Here is an 18,311-nt window from a genome sequence, read left to right as displayed (position 1 = left end):
TCCCTTGGCGGTGGGTGAGCCCAGTTCTCTCCACCAGCTGAGGACCAGGCTGCAGTGGTGCTGGCCAGAGAGAAGGGAGTTAGCGGCCCTGGACCTGCGGCAATCCACAGCAGGAGTCAGAGCCTGACTTTCCCGTCTGGGGAGTGAGACGGTGGATCTCGTGGTGTTCAAGGATTCATCCAGCTCTGTTTTCCTGTGCCAAGGGTTTGTCCCAAGACCTGTGGTTGATGCCCTGGACTCCAGCCTCTCTAACCAAGGGAGCAGGGCCAAGCTGAAGTCGTCCTCCGCATCCCTGACTTTTCATCCCCATCCTGAGCTGCCTGTCTCTGGCTTCCCCATCAGTGCTGGTGCCCCTTGAGGAGAAGCCTCCCAGAGGAAGAGTTGGCCAAAAGGGGTGTTTATGTGTGACTTGGAAGGCAGAAGGAAAGAGACAGCAGTTGCTGTCTGGAGGCGGCCGTGGCTGTCCAGCGTCACTGGCCAGGTCGAGGTCCATTCTGCCTGTACACAGCAAGTCCATCACTGTGACATGTGTTTTGCAAAAGAAGAAAGATAGATTCACAAGACCGCCAAGTGAGGAGGTGGGAGAACAGCGCTCAAATCCTTATCTCCCTGGAGATAAGGCTGAGGGCTGTTTCTAGGTTAGGGAAGTGTGATGGTCTAAGATGTGGGGGGAGGTGATTGGCAGTGGGGAAAAATGAAGTAACAGGTTCATTTTGTGCAAGTGTTATCAGGCAGCTGGCCAAACTTGGTGGCTCATGCCTGTAATCCCAACAGTTTGGGAGGCAAAGGCGGGCAGATCACCTGAGGTCAGGAGTGTGAGACCAGCCTGGCCAACATGGTGAAACCCCATCTCTATTAAAAATACAAAAATTAGGCTGGACACGATGGCTCATGCCTGTAATCCCAGCACTTTGGGAGGCCGAGGCAGGTGGATCACGAGGTCAGGAGATTGAGACCAACCTGGCTAAAACGGCGAAACCCCATCTCTACTAAAAAAAAAAAAAACAAACAAAAAATTAGCCAGACATGGTGGTGGGCACCTATAGTCCCCGCTTCTCAGGAGGCTGAGGCAGGAGAATGGTGCGAACCCACGAGACAGAGCTTGCAGTGAGCTGAGATTGTACCACTGCATTCCAGCCTGGGTGGCAGAGCGAGAGACTGTCTCAGAAAAAAAAAAAAAAAATACAAAAATTAGCTGGGCATGGTGGTTGCACCTGTAATCCCAGCTACTCGGGAGGCTGAGGTGGGAGAAGTGCTTGAACTCAGGCGGCAAAGGTTGCAGTGAGCTGAGATCGCGCCACTGCACTCCAGTCTGGGCCACAGAGCAAGACCTTGTCGCAAAAAAAAAAAAAAAAAAAAGTGTCATCAGGCTTCTTGGCATTTCATAGGACATAAGTACAGAAAATGGTGGCATTAGCATGATCTGAAGGTGGAGTGTTGGGCTCTGAAGGTGGAGTTTTGGACCCTCTGATGTCAAAATGGACCTTTTCTCAGGCACGTGCACGGGTCCAGTTAAAGGGTCAGTGGTCTCAACCGGTTTGAATTGGACAGGAGTTGGCCCAAGGTCCTGAAAGACAATGGAAGCACCATGGCCATGGTGATCTATGAATGTTATCTATAATGTAGCCAGTGAAGGTTGAGTTTCAGCGGTCAGTGTACCGTGGCCTTCGGGTTCATGGAAAAAGAAAAAAACAATAATACGAAGCAAGCGGCCGAAAGCAAGCAGGGTAGGCCGCCCTGCACTGTGACCTGCTGTAGCCCCAAGTCCAGCACCAGTCACTTCATCACAGACCCACAGATGGGGGATCCACAAGGCACAGTGGCCCAGAGACCTCTCCAGGTCTCTTAGGTGGCTGGGCATGTTTCAGCTTCTCAGAGTGACTGGTGACCTGCTCGCTCGCTGATGCTCCAGCTGCCTCCCCACACCTCCAGTTCCCAGCCCCTCCACAATCCTGTAAGGTCTAATTCCACAGCAAATCCCTTAGCCTGTTCTCACATGGTTCTGCTTCTTCCCTCACTGAATCCTGACACTCAAGGTGAGCGTAAGCGGCGAGCGCTCTCTGGGCCCTGGGAATGCACCTGAACCAGGATGCCCCTCCCAAGGGGCCTTCCCTTCCTCAGCAGCTCCAGAGGGAGGCTTGCTTCCCTCAGCCCTTAGCAGAATGATTTGTTAAAAGGGTCACATCAGCCCCACACTAGCCCGAAAGGCCTCAGGGACAGGGCAGGGTCTTCGATCCTCATCTCTTAGGGCGGTGAGGAGGAAGCCACAATATACTGGGTACCTGCTTGGTGCTGGACACTTCATCATTTTATCCTCGCAAGAAGCTACCGCCCCAGCTTGCAGTGAAAAGCTGATAGGAGGGAGGTTGCTGGAGCTGGAGTTTGAACACACACTTGAACCCACGCGTACCAAGTACCAAAGCCCACAGGTCCCTTGACCTGCCCACCTGCCCGCAGCTGCGGCGGCAGGGATTTCTGCCCATGTCTGGCCTCTGCTGGGCCCTGAGGTCCTGGATCCTGGGCCTTGCTGCTCTCTGCATCCCATGGCTCCCCCTAGGAGGAAGTCTTGGAAAGGATGCATTCACCTGTCCAGTCTCTATAATAATTATTATTTTATAAATATACATACATATATATTATTGCTATATATATTCTCTGAGCACCATTCTGAATCTTTGTGTTCCACACACATTTTCTCTACCAATACCTTTCACTCCATTTTTCTGCCCAGAAATCCTGTGTCCATCAAGTATCAGCTCCAATTGTATCTCTCGATGAAGCCTGTCCTGAGCACTCATAGAATTCATTCGTCCTTCCAGTGTACTCAAGACTTACCTCTGTAACAAGCGCATTTGGAATACACTGCTTATTGCTTCACCAAGTCTTATTAGGTGCTTCACTGATAGGCAATTAGGTGCGCACCTGTAATCCTAGCTACTCAGGAGGTTGAGGCAGGAGAATCGTTTGAACCTGGGAGGCAGAGGATGCAGTGAACCAAGATCGCGCCACTGTACTCCAGCCGAAGCGACCAAGCCAGACTGTCAAAAACAAAAACAAAAACAAACAAACAAAAAAACCCTGGGTGTGGTGGCTCATGCCTGTAATCTCAGCAGTTTGGGAGGCCAAGGTGGGCTGATCACCTGAGGTTGGGCGTTCGAGACCAGCCTGACCAACATGGAGAAACCCCATCCCTACTAAAAATACAAAATTAGCCAGGCATGGTGGTGCATGACTGTAATCCCAGCTAGTTGGGAGGCTGAGGCAGGAGAATCGCTTGAACCCAGGAGGCAGAAGTTGCGGTGAGCTGAGTCACACCATTGCACGCCAGCCTGGGCAACAAGAGCCAAACTCGGTCTCAAATAACCAACCAACCGAACGAAAAACAAAACAAAAGAAAAAACACAGTGTAACAAGTTATTATAAAGTCACTGCTCAGGGACCAGCTTGCCCGTCCTGTGCCTCTAGAGGGAAGCTCCCGCCCACTGTTCTTCAGAGTTTTGTATCTTGAGTACAGGAGTCAACAAACTAGGCCTATGCACCACATCTGGCACCCAGCCTTTATTTATTTATTTTTTGAGATGGAGTCTCTCTCTGTCCCCCAGGTTGCAGTGGAGTGGCACGATCTCTGCTCACTGCAACCTCCAGCTCCTGGGTTCAAGCAATTCTCCTGACTCAGCCTCCCGAGTAGCTGGGATTACAGGTGTATGCCACCACGCCTAGCTAATTTTTGTATTTTTGGTAGAGATGGGCGTTGGCCTCTCAAAGTGCTGGGATTACAGGCATGAGCCATGATGCCTGACCCAGCCTTTTTGAAAATGAAGGTTTTGGCCAGCACGGTGGCTCATGTCTGCAATCCCAGCACCTTAGGAGGCCAAGGCAGGCAGATAACCTGAGGTCAGGAGTTCGAACCCAGCCGGGCCAACAAGGTGAAACCCCGTCTCTACCAAAAATACAAAAATTAGCCAGGAGTGATGGCATGCACATGTAATGCCAGCTACTTGGGAGCCTGAGGCAGGAGAATCACTTGAACCCAGGAGGCAGAGGTCGCAGTGAGCCGAGATCACACGATTGCACTCCATCCAGCCTTGGCAACAAGAGCGAAACTCCATCCCAAAAAAATAAAAAATAAAAAATGATGTCCTTTTTTGTCTCTCAACCCTTTTTTATTTTTTTTATTTTGAGACAGGGTCTCACTGTGTTGCCCAGGTTGGAGTGCAGGAGCCTGATCTTAGCTCACTGCAGCCTCGACCTCCCCAGCTCACATGATCCTCCCCCCTCATCCTTCCAAATAGCTGGGACCACAGGTGGGCACCACCATGCCTGCCTAATTTTGGTATGTTTTGTAGAAATGGGATTATGCCATGTTGCCCAGGCTGATCTTGACTTCAAGGCTCAAGTAATCTCTCTGCCTCCACCTCCCGAAGTGCTGGGATTACAGGCGTGAGCCACCATGCCCAGCCCTGCTTTAAATTAAAGTGTATTTCACTTGATATTGGTACAGCCACTTCGGTGGTTTTTTGCTTGTTATTTAAATGTTGTATCTTTGTATCCTTTTACTTTTAATCTGTTTAAAATGTTTATCTTGTAGATAGCGCATTGATGGATCATATTTTCTTTTTTAATCCTTTCAGCCAGTTGGCTTTTCTTTTTTTGTGAGACAGAGTTTTGCTCGTCACCCAGGCTGGAGTGCAATGGTGCGATCTCAGCTCACTGCAACCTCTGCCTCCTGGGTTCAAGTGATTCCACAGCCTCAGCCTCCTGAGTAGTTGGGATTACAGGCACCTGAAACCATGCCTGGCTAATTTTCGTATTTTTAATAGAGACGGGGGTTTCTATATGTTGGTCAGGCTGGTCTTGAACTCCTGACCTCAGGTGATCCACCACCTCAGCCTCCCAAAGTGCTGGGGTTACAGGCATAAGCCACCGCACCCGGCCAAAGTGGTGGATTTTTTTCCTCAGAAAATCTATTCCATTCTTTTTCCAGAAACCACGTTTATACAACTAAAATAAATATTTATACTCTACTTTTTTTGTTCTGAGGTCTTATTGAGTTTTAATAGAATTTCATCTTTACATGTTTAGAAAAATTAGAAAATACAGATAAAACATAACTAAGTAAATAATAACATCTTTTCCTTCTGTTCAAAGTTCATTACTATTAGCCGAGTGCAGTGGCTCACACTTGTAATCCCAGCATTTTGGGAGACAGAGGCGGACGGATCACTTGAGCCTAGGAGTTCGACACCAGCCTGGGCAACATGGCAAACCCCGGTCTCTACAAAAAATACAAAAATTAGCTGGGCGTGGTTGCTTGTGCCTGCAGTCCTAGCTATTGGCAAGGCTGAGGTTGAGAACCACCTGAACCTGGTAAGTCAAGGCTGCAGTGGTGCAGCCTCTGTCCTCCAGGCTGGAGTGCAGTGGTGCAATCTCGGCTCACTGCAATCTCCGCCTCCCAGGTTCAAGCAATCCTCCTGCCTCAGCCTCCCAAGTAGCCGGGATTACAGGCGCTCACCATTACACCAGACTAATTTTTGTATGTTTAGTAGAAAAGCGGTCTCACCATGTTGGCCAGGCTGATCTTGAACTCCTGACCTCAAATAATCCACCTGCCTCGGCCTCCCAAAGTGCTGGGATTACAGGCATGACCACCATGCCCTTTTTCCTTCTTAGAGGCAGGATGTCACTGTCGCCCAGGCTGGAGTGCAGTGGCATGATCTCAGCTCACTGTAGCATTGACCTCCCAGGCTGAGGCGAGTCTCCTGCCTCAGCCTCCCGAGCAGCTGGGATCACAGGTGTGCACCACCACACCTGGCTAATTGTTAATTTTTTTTTGAGATGGGGTCTTGCTATGTTGCCCAGTCTGGCAACATGGGATCCTCCAACTCCTGGCTTTGAGGGATCCTCCCACTTCGGCCTCCCAAAGCCCTGAAAATTACAGACGTGAGCCACCATGCCCAGCCTATATTGTTGCATATTTCTTCCATTGTGTTTTGTGGTCGCTGGAGGTCTGTTCCTTCTTGGATTCCCTGCACAGTGTTCCACAGCTGCTCCACGTAATCTGCCCAAGACTTCTGCTGCATTCAGTTGACCACACAGGAGGAAACTTCACTCCCCAGCCGACCACACAAAGATCCGTTCTCATCCCCAGGGCAGCTGCTCTCGCCACTCGACCCGCGCCCTGGATGGCTCCAGTTGCTGTGAGCGCGACCACCCGCCGCGTGATTAAGAGCGCTCCGGCCGGGCAGTCTCCCGTGGGAGTGGGGGCGTGGGTGAGTGCGACGGAAATCCCTCCTTCCGGCGCCCGCGCTTGACCCTGGCCTCAGAAGGTGAGCTCCAAGTAGGAAGATGAGCGGGATTGCGGGAAGCGGAAGAGCCCGGAGGACAGCGAAGCGCTCGTCTTCACCATTGGCTGCGCCCGCGGAGCAGCCTCGTTGCGATTGGACGTACGCGGGGGGCGGGGGGGGGTGGCGCGGGAGTGTCGCGTGCGCCCGCCGCTAGGGCAGTTAGAGGCGCGGGGATCCGGGCTGAGCCGGCGGCTGCTGGGAGGCTGTGTCCGGACGCCGGCGGGGCCACGCGGCCCGGCTCTGCTTGTCCGGTCCTGGTCTGGGGCACCTGGGCGGCCGGCCGCGGAGGCGGTGCGGGCGCGGGGCTGGCGGGCGGCCGAGCCTGGGAGGCAGGGGTGGGCGCGGCGGCCGCACCGGGGCCTGCGCGGATAGTCCGCGGGGCAGTCTCGGGCCTCTCTCCATCTCTTAAGTGGTGGTGGCTGTGGGTTTTTCTGCAGGCGATCGTTTTGAGTAATTTGTTTCACGCACGCGCCGTGCTGTGGGGTAAATGCTGCTTTCATGTGTCCGTTGAAACGGTGGGTTTCCTGTCGTGTGTGTGTACCTTTTGCATTTGAGGGCAGATGACATTGTGACTTGGCCTCCTGTGACTGTCCATTCTCAAGGTCTGGCCAGCATGGTGCAGAAACCCGGCCCACCCTGCTTACCTTGGAAGGAGACTTTCCCTTCCCCACCTCCCTTCCCCCTCCATCTCTTCCCTGTTTCCCTCTCTCCCCTCACTGCCGTCCCTCAGCTCTTCTCTGCCCTCTTGCCCTTCTCTGTCCCTGTCTCTTTTTTCTGCATTAAACATTTCGGGAGTGTCTTTGTAAATTATTAAAAAGCGTTAGGTCTTAAACATGTGTGTTTACTTGCAGGCCTGAGAACCGGGAGGACGCTGGAGAAAAGCTGCCCTCTGAATGTTTGTTTGGCTGCCTAGGCTCGCCTTGACTCCAAATGGTTGAAAACAGATGCACAGGTGGGGTTTGCCATGTCTTTTTCTTGGGGTGTTTCTGCTTCCATGTTTAAATTTATCGTGTAAGGCTGGTTTTTTTTAGGGCATGTAGGGGAAGTTAGTTGTATCTTCCTATGTTAGAGGAGCAGGTTTATTCCTCCTATAACTTAAAATGTAGCAGTCTTGGCCGGGGGCGGGGGCTCACACCTGTAATCCCAGCACTTTGGGAGGCCGAGGCGGGTGGATCACGAGGTGAGGATATGGAGACCATCCTGGCTAACACGGTGAAACCCCGTCTCTACTAAAAATACAAAAAATTAGCTGGGTGTGGTGGCAGGCGCCTGTAGTCCCAGCTACTCGGGAGGCGGAGGCAGGAGAATGAAGTGAACATGGGAGGCAGCGGAGCTTGCAGTGAGCCGAGATCTCACCACTGCACTCCAGCCTGGGCGACAGAGCGAGACTCCGTCTAAAAAAAAAAAAAAGGTAGCAGTCTTTATGGCTGTTTTTGTAGATTGTGCACAGCTGCCTTTTAATTAGTTTCTTGCGAGTGCACTACACTTGAGATCTATTAATAGGCAAAATTTTTTTCGTATTTATTATTACTGGCTAAGAAATCTGCCACACTCCTCACCATATCATGATGACTGTTATTTGTTACTGATAGTATTTGAGCTGTTTAGTTAACTGTGGAGGGGAAAATTGGAGAAGTCAGTTGCAGTAATTATGGCCGATAGAAACTCACTCATTTTATGAGGTCTTGTGTTTGTGTTTCTGGAGAGACAAGAAACCAGCCCGCACCAGCCCGGTGGGACTGCAGAGATACAGGGTCCAGCCTCTCCTACTGTTGCAGGGCTGGGGCCTGGGAGCTGCAGATTCTGACCCCACAACTGCCTTAGACATGCCAGATGAGCTGGGGCAAGACACACCCCTCTCTATGAAATGAGCAGTCAGTCCAAATAGATGCACTAAAGAAGGGCTGTGGGACGGACCCAGCTGTAGCCTGGGCTACAGACAGGCTTCCAGGGTACTCAATCAGCTGGCCTCTGGAGTAGCAGCCCCGGGTGTGAGAGGCAGGACTCAGAATCTAGGCCAAGGAATCCCCTCTGGAGAGCCCGGGCACTCTGCAGGAGGGGCAGCAGGCAGCAGGTGCACCAGGAGCACGTTTCACAAGGTGCCCCATATTGCATCTGTTCAGACAGGCAGCGAGTTGGAAAGTGGATGCAGTAGGCAGGGTGGTGGCTGCTCCCCACGGCCAGGAGTCCAGCCCAGCACCACCTGAGTCCACCTCTGTCCTGCTCAATTGGGTAATCCATGTTCTGGGCCCACCCACAGAGGGAGGGCTTTGGGGCGACCAGGTGAGCTGGCCCTTGTGGGAGGATGTAACCGACTCCTGAGCCTGGCGAGCCAGGCAGCCTGGCGCCAGCATCCCCACCCCCACCTCTCCAGCCCCCTCATTCCCTGATCCTCCCATCCGCCCCCTGCCCCAGCAGTTTCCTCTGCTCACGCTCATCTCTTTTCCTGCTCCCAGGCTCGCCTGGTCAGTGTCCTTCACTCTCCTCTGAGTCTCCCTCTTTCCAAGCCACCTCCACTCTACTTGACACATTCTCCCTTAAGACACCAGAGTACACAAGCTCAAGTCCCTGCACCTCACCTTTACTCCCGGACATGGGAGGGAGATGACATGAAGACACAAACGCCACTCGGCAAGAGATCTGGGGTATGCAGAGGGGCAGATCTGAGGCTGTGGGAGCTCCAGGAGCTCCCTGCAGGAGGCTGCATTTCAGCTGGCTATTGAATGTGGCTCTGAGCTGACACCTCTCCTTGAAGCTCCGGACCAGGAGCCAGCTGCCAGCTGTACCCTCCATTTGGTGCCTCAGAGAAACCTTGCACTCTGTGGGTCTAACTCTGAACCCAGAAAAGCTCCGCATCTCAGCCCTGTCTCTTCTTAGGGAAAGCCTATGACCCAGTTGTGCACCACACCCACATTTGAGTCAGGGGCTCCTGCCCCGCACTGTGAGAGCTCTGGATAAGCCAGTGCTGAGGAGGAAAGAGCTCTGAATGCCAAACCGTGAGTTTCAACTCCACCTCCAGCTCTGAGAGCTGTGCGCAGGGAAGGGCGCTAGTCCAGTGTGCTGTAGAAAGACCAGTCTGCCACTGTATGGCACATGGATGGCGGGGACAGAGTGCGGGTGGAGAGAACAGAAGGTGGACAGGGCGGGGGAGGCAGGTACCTGGTTGTAGCCGTGGAGATGGGAGGACAGACAGGACTTGGTGGCCACTTGAATGAACCAAGGGAGGAGTCTGGAAGAGACACCCAGTTTTGTCTCAGATGTGTGGAGCGTGGGATGCTGTTCATTGATCGAGGGAGGAGGAGGAGGAAGAGGTGAGGCATGGGAGGAGGTAACTGAGCTCTGTCATGAATGTCATTTGAGGTTCCCAGCGAGCGCCAGGCCCGCCAGTGCCTTCACTGCTTGGGCCGGCCCTCGAGGTGCCTGTGCTCCCTGGCCCTCTTGGCTCCCATTTTGTAGCTGTCAGCTGCAGTGGGGGACAGCTGCTCAAGGGTCCAGCATGTCTGCGTGTTTACCCAGGGGACTGCTGCATGGCCCATGCCGAGCAGAAGCTGATGGATGACCCTCTGAACAAAACCCGTTACAACAACTTGATCCGCCGGGCCACCAGCTCCTCACAGCTCATCTCCATCGAGACGGAGCTCTCCCTGACCCAGTGCATCAGTTGGTATGTGCAGAGGACACGTGTGGCTCAGGCTCAGGTGAAGGGGCAGCTCATGGCCAAGCCCCAGGCAATCAGTGTCCAGAGGAATGAAATGACTAGAGTTGACTTAGACTCACCAATACATGGCGGGGAGGCTGGAGGAGGGTCTATAAAGTTTATAGGTTTCCAATATTTAATGCGGTCATGGTTTTGTTAAAGAAGAAACGAGGGTGAGAGCGGGATCACCACTGGCTAGGCAGCCAATGGGCCTGCATAGACTCTGCTCCACTGAGTCTCCAGCACGACCATAAGTTTCTCCTCCTCATCCTCCCAGCCCCACCCTACTCTCTCCCCCAGCTTGCTCAGCAGGTGACCTTACCGGCTCCCTACTTGTTGGGGGAAATAAGAACCAGACTGGGGGAACTGATGGGTACAGAGGCCCAGGTATAGGGGCAGGACCCCAGGCAGTGCAGCCCCTACTGTGCCAGGTGGGTGAGGGTCTGGAGAGTGGGCATGGCTGCTGGAGGCATGGAATGGAGGCGCAGATGGCGGCACTCCCAGGGACCACCGTCAGGGTCTCCATATGTGGATGTGTGCAGAGGTGGGGGTGCTGAGGGAGGGGGTGCAGGGAATTTCTCATCTTTTCTCCACTGCCTCTGAGTTGGAGATGTCAGAGGGAGCCATGGCCCACTGTAAACTAACACAGTGTCCCCACCCACAGGGTTAGAACCCCTCCCCTGGAAGTGGCTCTGAGGGGAGCAGTCACATGTGGAGAGTGCAGGGCGCTGTCTCCAGCCAGGGGAAGGAGGACACCAAGGGGGTTGACCCTCCTCTGGCCAGGTGGCTGCCTTCTGACATACCAGCCTCTCTCTCTAGCACAGTGGCCCCCACACACCCAGCCTGTCAAACCTACAGCCCTCAAGAAGGCTTTGGCCAAATGAATGAACAGCTGCGTCTCCCAGGAGGAAGCACAGCTGAAGGATGCGGAGGACAGTAGAGTTGTGGATGCTCCGCCCCCTCTCTCCACAGTCGGACCGGAAAGAAGGGGGCTTTCAGCCAGGCTCACCCAGGCTGGGGTCTGAGTGTCACTGTCCAGCTATTGGCTTCTTGCTTAACAGGTGAGCCCAGCTGCTCCGGTGCACCTGCCACCCTAGTGAGGGTGAACCAGCAGGCGAGTGACATGTGTGATAGTTTGGGGTTACAGGAAAGATTAGGCTGTGGGCTGCTGGGCCAGGAAGGGGTGTTTATTTTTAGAGTTTATCTACTGACTTGACCAGGGAGGGTTATAGGTACAACCAGTTTAAAGATGGAAATTTTGAGAGAGCAGGCAGGGACTTAGTGCTGGGTAAGGCAAGCAGGCTTCTCAAAGCAGCTCTTTTGGGGTGGCCAGAATCCTGTACCAATGTCGTCAGCAGGTTCATCAGCTGCTGGGGGAGTGCCGGACAGGGTTAAAGCACAGGAGAACTTTCTGGATGATAGGAATGTTCTATATCTTCAAAGGAGGTGGGATACATGGGTAATGCATTTGTTGAAATTCATCAAAATGTATACCAGATCTGTGCATTTTACTGAAGATAAATTATACCTCAAATTAAAAACATTTTTTTAAAAGAGAGATGGGCCAGACGCAGTGGCTCATGCCTGTAATCCCAGCACTTTGGGAGGCCGAGGCGGGTAGATCACCTGAGTCAGGAGCTCGAGAGCAGCCTGGAAAACATGGTGAAATCCTGTCTCTATTAAAAATACAAAAATTAGCCAGGCATGGTGGCACATGCCTGTAATCCCAGCTGCTCGGGAGGCTGAGGCAGGAGAATTGCTTGAACCCAGTAGGCGGAGGTTACAGTGAGCAGAGATCACGCCACTGTACTGGAGCCTGGGCAACAGAGCGAGACTCCATCTCAAAAGAAAAAAAAAAAAAAACAGACAGATGAAGGTTCTCAACTTTCACTAAAGGCAGAGTAGCTTGTTATAGGTTAGCCTGCCCCCAAAAGCAGTTAGAGAAACTGGACAAAAATGTGCCCCCACCACCAAAAACAACTGTTTGAAGGTAATTGGAGACCTCAGTCAGAACTTGAGTGACCAGGCCTAGGAGGTGACTCTGACAGTCTGTAGTGCTTTTCCGACATTTGGTGATTGGTAAACACTAGAGGGCTAAGAGGTTAAGAAACTGAGTCTGAAGTGGTGGTTAAGAGGCTGGAGAGCCTAGCTGAATGTGTGGCACTCACAGGGCTGAAATGACCTCATGAGAATTTGGGTCCCAGTAAGGAGATGGGACCTTGGTGGGAACCCTGGAAGGGTCACCCCTAGGAGTCCAAATGAATAAAAAATAGACCAGCCGTCACAAAAACTAAAACCTGCTTTGAACCAGCTTAGTTCCAAACTAGATGAAGGTGATCTGCGCTTACTCCAATTGTGTGCCATAAAGTCAAAGTCAATACTCTCTGGAGGCAGATAAAATTTTACTAGCAATGCCATAAGACAAGACAAGACTAAATGAGAAAGAACAAGAAAAAAAACAATAGAAACATACAAGAAAAAAACCAATAGAAACATACATGTAAGGAAGATAAGGAAGAAATATTTTTTGTTATTTTTTTTGTTTGTTTTTTTGTTTTTTTGTTTTTTTTTTTTTGGAGACGGAGTCTCGCTCTATCACCCAGGCTTGAGTGCAGTGGCACGATCTCAGCTCACTGCAACCTCTGCCTCCCAGGTTCGAGCGATTCTCCTGCCTCAGCCTCCCAAGTAGCTGGAATTACAGGCATGCGCCACCATGCCCGGCTAATTTTTGTATTGGCCAGGCTGGTCTGGAACTCTTGACCTCAGGTGGTCCATTCACCTCAGTCTCCCAAATTGCTGGGATTACAGGCATGAACCACTGTGCCTGACCAATATTTTGCCACAATTTAAAATAAATAATTTTTTTCTTTTTTTTCAGGTTTGGGCTCAGACTATATTCTAAACAGTCACATGGCAGCTGACTCTTCTCCAGGCCTTGCTGCCGGGTTTTACATGTTTATTGTTTTTGCCTTCTTGTCATGTGCTCGGTAGATGGCAGCTTCCAGGTGCTCCTAAGGGGCCAGAAAAGAGAGTGAGAAGGCACGGAGGCTGCCAGGTCATCCCCCTCGGGGCCTCACCCTCATCAACTCCCTCAACTGGGTCTCCTGCAACTATTGGGGGGCTACCTTGGCCACCGCTTTGCCCTGAGCTTCCTGCTGCTGCAGCTGGGCACAGCCTCCTTCTCAGAGGCCAGCTGCTGATAGGCAGCCAGATACTGCTGCAGTGGACCCAGGGAATGGTCTCGCTGCTGCTGCAGACTCTGAGCCTCTTGGCTCTTCAGCTCCACCTGCAGGATGGGTGTCAGGGTAGGCAGTGGCTGGCTTCCAGATTCTGGGCCCATAAACAGGGTGGCGAGGGCACAGTGGAGCTCTGTCATCTGCCCAGGCCCCTGGCCCCTTCCTCCAGGCCTAAGTCACTGCCTCCCTTGCCTAGAGGCCCATGCCTCCCTCCCCAGCCTCAAATCTCACACCCTTCTTCCCACCATTGAAGCTGTACGCCACAGACTGGTGGAAAAGCAGAGGGAGCCAACCACCATCTGCTAAGTTGTGGTGAGGTCACTCTGTATGATCTCCAGGGTTTGCAACCACCTCCGCCTGCTCCCCCAGAGCTTGGCCTTCCGCCCCAGCTCCCCCAGCCTCTCCTCCAGCTCCTGCAGCCTCACCTCCTGCTTCTGCATCTTCTCCTCCTGCTGCCACAGCCTCGTTTCCTGCTCCCGCATCTTCTCCTCCTGCCTCTGCATCTTCTCCTCCTTCTCCCGTATCTTCTCCTCCTGCTCACGTATCTTTTGCTCCTTCTCCCATATCACCTCTTCCTGCTTCCACATCTTCTCCTCCTGCTCCCACATCTTCTTCTCCTGCTCCCGCATCATCTCCTCCTGCCTCCACATCTTCTCCTCCTGCTCCCCTAGCTTCTTCTCTTGCCTCCACATCTTTTCCTCCTGCTCCCACATCTTCTTCTCCTGCTCCCACAGCTTTTCTTCCTGCTCCCGCAGCATATCCTCCTTCTCCCCCAGCTTCTCCTCCTGCTCACACATCTTCTCCTCCTGCTCCCACAGCATATCCTCCTTCTTCCCCATTTTCTCCTCCTGCTCACACATCTTCTCCTCCTGCTCCCGCATCACCTCATCCTGCTCCCGTATTATCTCCTTCTGCTCCCGTATCTTCTCCTCCTGCCTCCATATCTTCTCCTCCTGCTCCCGCCGCTTCTCCTCATGCTCCCGTATCTTCTCCTCCTGCCTCCATATCTTCTCCTCCTGCTCCCGTAGCTTCTCCTCCTGCCTCCGCATCTTCTCCTCCTGCTCCTGCCTCTTCTTCTCCTGCTCCCGTATATTCTCCTCCTGCTTGTGTATCTTATCCTCCTGCTCCCGTATCTTCTCCTCCTGATTGTGCATATTCTCCTTCTGCTCCTGTATCTTCTCCTCCTGCCTCCACATCTCCTGCTCCCGTATCTTCTCCTCCTGCTCCCGTATCTTCTCTTCCTGCTCCTGTATCTTCTCCTCCTGCTCACGCATCTTCTCCTCCTGCCTCCAAATCTTCTCCGCCTGCTCCCACATCTTCTCTTCCTGCTCCCGCCTCTTCTCCTCCTTCTCCTGTGTCTTCTCCTCCTGCTCATGCATCTTCTCCTCCTGCCTCCAAATCTTCTCCTCCTGCCTCCAAATCTTCTCCTCCTGCTCCTGCCTCTTCTTCTCCTGCTCTTCTATCTTCTTCTGCTGCTCCTGTATCTTCTCCTCCTGCTTGTGCATCTTCTCCTCCTGCTCCCTTATCGTCTCCTCCTGCTCATGTATCTTCTCCTCCTGCTCCCTTATCGTCTCCTCCTGCTCATGTATCTTCTCCTCCTGCTCCTGTATCTTCTCCTCCTGATCATGCATCTTCTCCTCCTGCTCCCGTATCTTCTCCTCTTGCCTCCAAATCTTCTCTTCCTGCTCCTGCCTCCTCTTCTCCTGCTCCCATATGTTCTCCTCCTGCTCATGCATCTTCTCCTGCCTCCACATCTCCTTCTCCTGCTCCTGCCTCTTCTTCGCCTGCTCCCGTATCTTCTCCTCCTGCTCATGTATCTTCTCCTCCTGCTCCCGTATCTTCTCCTCCTGCCTCCACATCTTCTCCCCCTGCTCCCGCCTCTTCTCTTCCTGCTTCTGTATCTTCTCCTCCTGCTCTTGCCTCTTCTCCTCCTGCTCCCGTATCTTCTCTTCCTGCTCCTGTATCTTCTCTTCCTGCCTCCACATCTTCTCTTCCTGTTGCTGGTACAGGTGGTTCCACAACTTGTTCTCTTCCACCTGGGCTTGGAGCTTCGCGGACACACTCTGCAGCTCCTTACCCAGGTGGTCAGCCTCCTCCTGCAGCTGCTGCTGGAACAGTGAAAGTGTTGGTTTGAACCTCAGAAGGAAACAGACTCATGGGATAGTCATATAAATGTAATCTATCAAACAATGGTTTTCACCCATGATCCTTTAAAATATATATTTTTAAGCCCTAACTCTGAGATTCTGATTCCCCAGGCAGGGCCCCACTTTGTAGATTTTTAGCACACTCTAGAGGATTCTATGGTGGGACCAGAACAAGGGCCCAAATTTTCCAGGTCTTGGCTGGAGCCTCCCCATACCCTGCATGATCCCTAGACCATGGTCCCAGCCGGACGGGGATCCCACAACCCCCGGGGCTGTAGCTGCTTGCCTGTGGCAGCAGGAGCTTGGCCTTCTCCAGCTTCCTTTCTAGCTCCTTTACATTGAGCTGGATCTCAGACTTCTCAGATTCTACAAGTCGAAGTTTTTCTTGTAGTTCGGCATTTTTCTCCTTCAGCTCATCATCGGTTATGCTACGACCAGAGGCAGTAGATAAAGGAATGAACGAAGAACAGAAAGGACCGCTGTAGTGATCAACCCTCTACTTTCACTCCACAACCACAGAACCGTGGCATTGGATGGGACCCCAGGAATTTAAAGCCCCAGGTGGCAGGCCAGAGAGAAGACATGAGTTGCCTGAGGCTACCCCATGAGTCAGTGGCACAGCCGGCACTAGAGCTTCCCTGTGCACACATGAAAACCTGTATGAGCCTCTCGCCATGCTCACCTGTACCCCCACCTCCCAGCACACCCCCCACGCTAAGAGCCCCAAGACCTCCCATCCCACGATCCCCCATCCTACGTGTTCCTGTACAGTTCCAGACTCAGGGCATCCCTCTCCTTTGTTAACTCCTCGATGTACTGCAAATAGAGAAAGGTGAAGTCAGGATAGAGCAGGCAGAGGAGCGGCTGGCCGACCAGGAACAACAGCCACCGTGACCACTCCACACACCACTCCCCACTCCCAGTCACACCTGACATGCTCTCAAGGCACTTCCAAGCCCAGGGTCTCCTTTGGTTTTCTTTTTTGTTTTGTTTTGTTTCTTTCTTTCTTACTTTTTCTTTTTCTTCAGGCAGAGTTTGACTCTTGTTGCCCTGACTGGAGTGCAATGACGCAATCTCAGCTCACCACAACCTCCGCCTCCCGGGTTCAAGCAATTCTCCTGCCTCAGCCTCCCGATTAGCTGGGATTATAGGCATGTGCCACCACACCCGGCTAACTTTGTATTTTTAGTAGAGATGGGGTTTCTCCATGTCCGTCAGTGTAGTCTTGAACTCCCAACCTCAGGTGATCCGCCAGCCTCGGCCTCCCAAAGTGCTGGCATTACAGGCATGAGCCAGAGCACATGGCCCTCATTTGTCTTTCAAAGAACTCAGTAAAGGTGGAAGGGACAGGGAAAGAGACTGAATTCATAGCTGGCTAGCAGGGGCCCAGAGACATCAGATGGTGTTGCTATTGTTCTTACTACTACCACTGTTGGAACCTTTACTGACTGCTTCACCAGGCACTGCACTAACAATCCCATTTCATCCTCACAACCTCCATAGGAGACGGTTACCATTATTACCTCTATCGTATAGATGAAAAACATGGGGTATTAAGGGTTAAGTGCTTGCCTAAGATCACGTAGAGCTGGGATTTCAACACCCAGGTATATCTGATTCTCTAAGCCCATTCTTTCACTGGGGGGTAGGGGCAAAGATAAGGAGGAGGAAATTAATCATTTGTTGACATTTTGAACGGATGATACATTTGAATCGTCCAAAACTCAGAAAGTACAGAAGGGAAACATCTCCCCCCAACACTGTTCCTCTCTCCTGAGATGTTTATGAATCCTTACAAACATGTTTATTGTATATTCCCATAATACATACACACACACACACACACAGGCTTCCTCTCTCAACACAAATAATAACATACTCAAGCTACTCTTCTGTACCTTTATAGTACAAGTATCCTAACCGCCACTTGGGACTTGGCCAAGGCCACAGTCAAATATGGGCAGGGCGGGCACTTGGCCTGTGAGCTCTATGTCCAGTGCTCACTGCCCACGGCGCCCCCCAACTCACCCACAGCAGCCGACTCAGCCCCTGTCAGCCTCTAACCACCACACACAAAAGCAGCAAGAAATGGCCATGCTGTCTTCCGGGCAGGACACTCCATCCTGCAGAAGGGACTTTTAGGCTCACTCCTCCATCTGTGAAGCCGGGTTCCCAGGGGACGGGGCAGGTGGTTGGACTCACCCTGTCAGCCTTCTTCTTCTGTGTAGCGACAGCAGAGAGATCCCGCTCTAAATCTCTTGCAAAATTCCATGAATCATGCAGGCGGCCGACCAGATGCCTGCACTCTCCTGGAATGAGAGACATTCAGATGCGGCCCAAAAGATTCCCCCTAAAGGCCTGTCAAAGTGCCAGGTTCCCACCTTCCAACTGCTGGACAGCACGCTGGCTGTAATAGAGTGCCGTCTGAAGCTCAGTTTTCTCACATGTAAGGATTCGTATGGTATGAACCTGGGCCTTTGGGAGAAAAGACAAGCAAGTGCTGAAAGAGAAGCAAAGAAACCTTCTCCAGAGGACAGGAGGGAACTTCACACCTTCCACTCACCTCTAGCTCCCTCCTTAGGGCTTCCTGATGTTGGTGGCTTGCCTTCTTTTCCTATAGAAAGAGGAATACAGAGCTCTTACTACGGGGAGGCAGAGATGGCACAGCAAGAGACATGCCCCCAGAAGGGCACCACTGCCCCAGGACAGGCCCACCCATGGGACCAGGTTATCAGGGACCCTGTGTGGACGGGGTGGGATCTGGGGGGTGAGCCTTCTTCCCCAGGCTGGGAGTGGGCGAGATGAGACTGGGGCCTCTACGGCTGAGTGTCCTCCAAACCCAGCAGTCATGTGAGCAAACAAAGAAATCACGTTACTTCTTCCAGCT

At 52.4% G+C, this 18,311-nt stretch overlaps 1 protein-coding gene and 1 long non-coding RNA gene across 3 annotated transcripts; one reads left to right on the top strand and one right to left on the bottom strand.

The window, feature by feature from the left end:
- The first annotated feature begins 6,505 nt into the window (after positions 1–6,505).
- LOC135971754 (uncharacterized) lies at positions 6,506–10,012 on the top strand. 2 transcript variants are annotated; one of them, XR_012414726.1, is made up of 3 exons: positions 6,506–6,595; positions 7,196–7,296; positions 9,861–10,012. It is a non-coding gene; the product is annotated as an uncharacterized lncRNA (long non-coding RNA). The 2 variants fall into 2 exon arrangements; XR_010587996.2 differs by having other exon boundaries at positions 6,506–6,635; positions 9,861–10,008.
- A 3,426-nt stretch (positions 10,013–13,438) lies between these two features.
- On the bottom strand, positions 13,439–18,143 carry LOC135971755 (uncharacterized). The gene is made up of 6 exons (XM_073998443.1): positions 18,140–18,143; positions 17,988–18,038; positions 17,627–17,733; positions 16,182–16,240; positions 15,640–15,852; positions 13,439–15,413 (listed from the first exon to the last, which is right to left on the bottom strand). Exons 1-6 carry the CDS (start codon positions 18,141–18,143, stop codon positions 13,580–13,582), a joined length of 2,268 nt encoding a protein of 755 aa, XP_073854544.1. The 3' UTR covers positions 13,439–13,579.
- Positions 18,144–18,311: the final 168 nt, after the last annotated feature.

This window comes from Macaca fascicularis, chromosome 7 (assembly GCF_037993035.2).
Source record: "Macaca fascicularis isolate 582-1 chromosome 7, T2T-MFA8v1.1".
NCBI lineage: Eukaryota > Metazoa > Chordata > Mammalia > Primates > Cercopithecidae > Macaca > Macaca fascicularis.
Note: the sequence above shows the minus strand (reverse complement) of the source record. Positions and strands in the feature narration are given on the sequence as shown.

What these genes read in the sequence shown, in the direction of transcription:
- LOC135971755 (XM_073998443.1), bottom strand. An exon ending in CTGGAACTGTACAGGAACAC is followed by an intron (nt 15,853 to 16,181) that starts GTAGGATGGGGG and finishes CTCTGGTCGTAG; the next exon opens with CATAACCGATGATGAGCTGA. An exon ending in TGGTCTAGGGATCATGCAGG is followed by an intron (nt 15,414 to 15,639) that starts GTATGGGGAGGC and finishes TTTCCTTCTGAG; the next exon opens with GTTCAAACCAACACTTTCAC.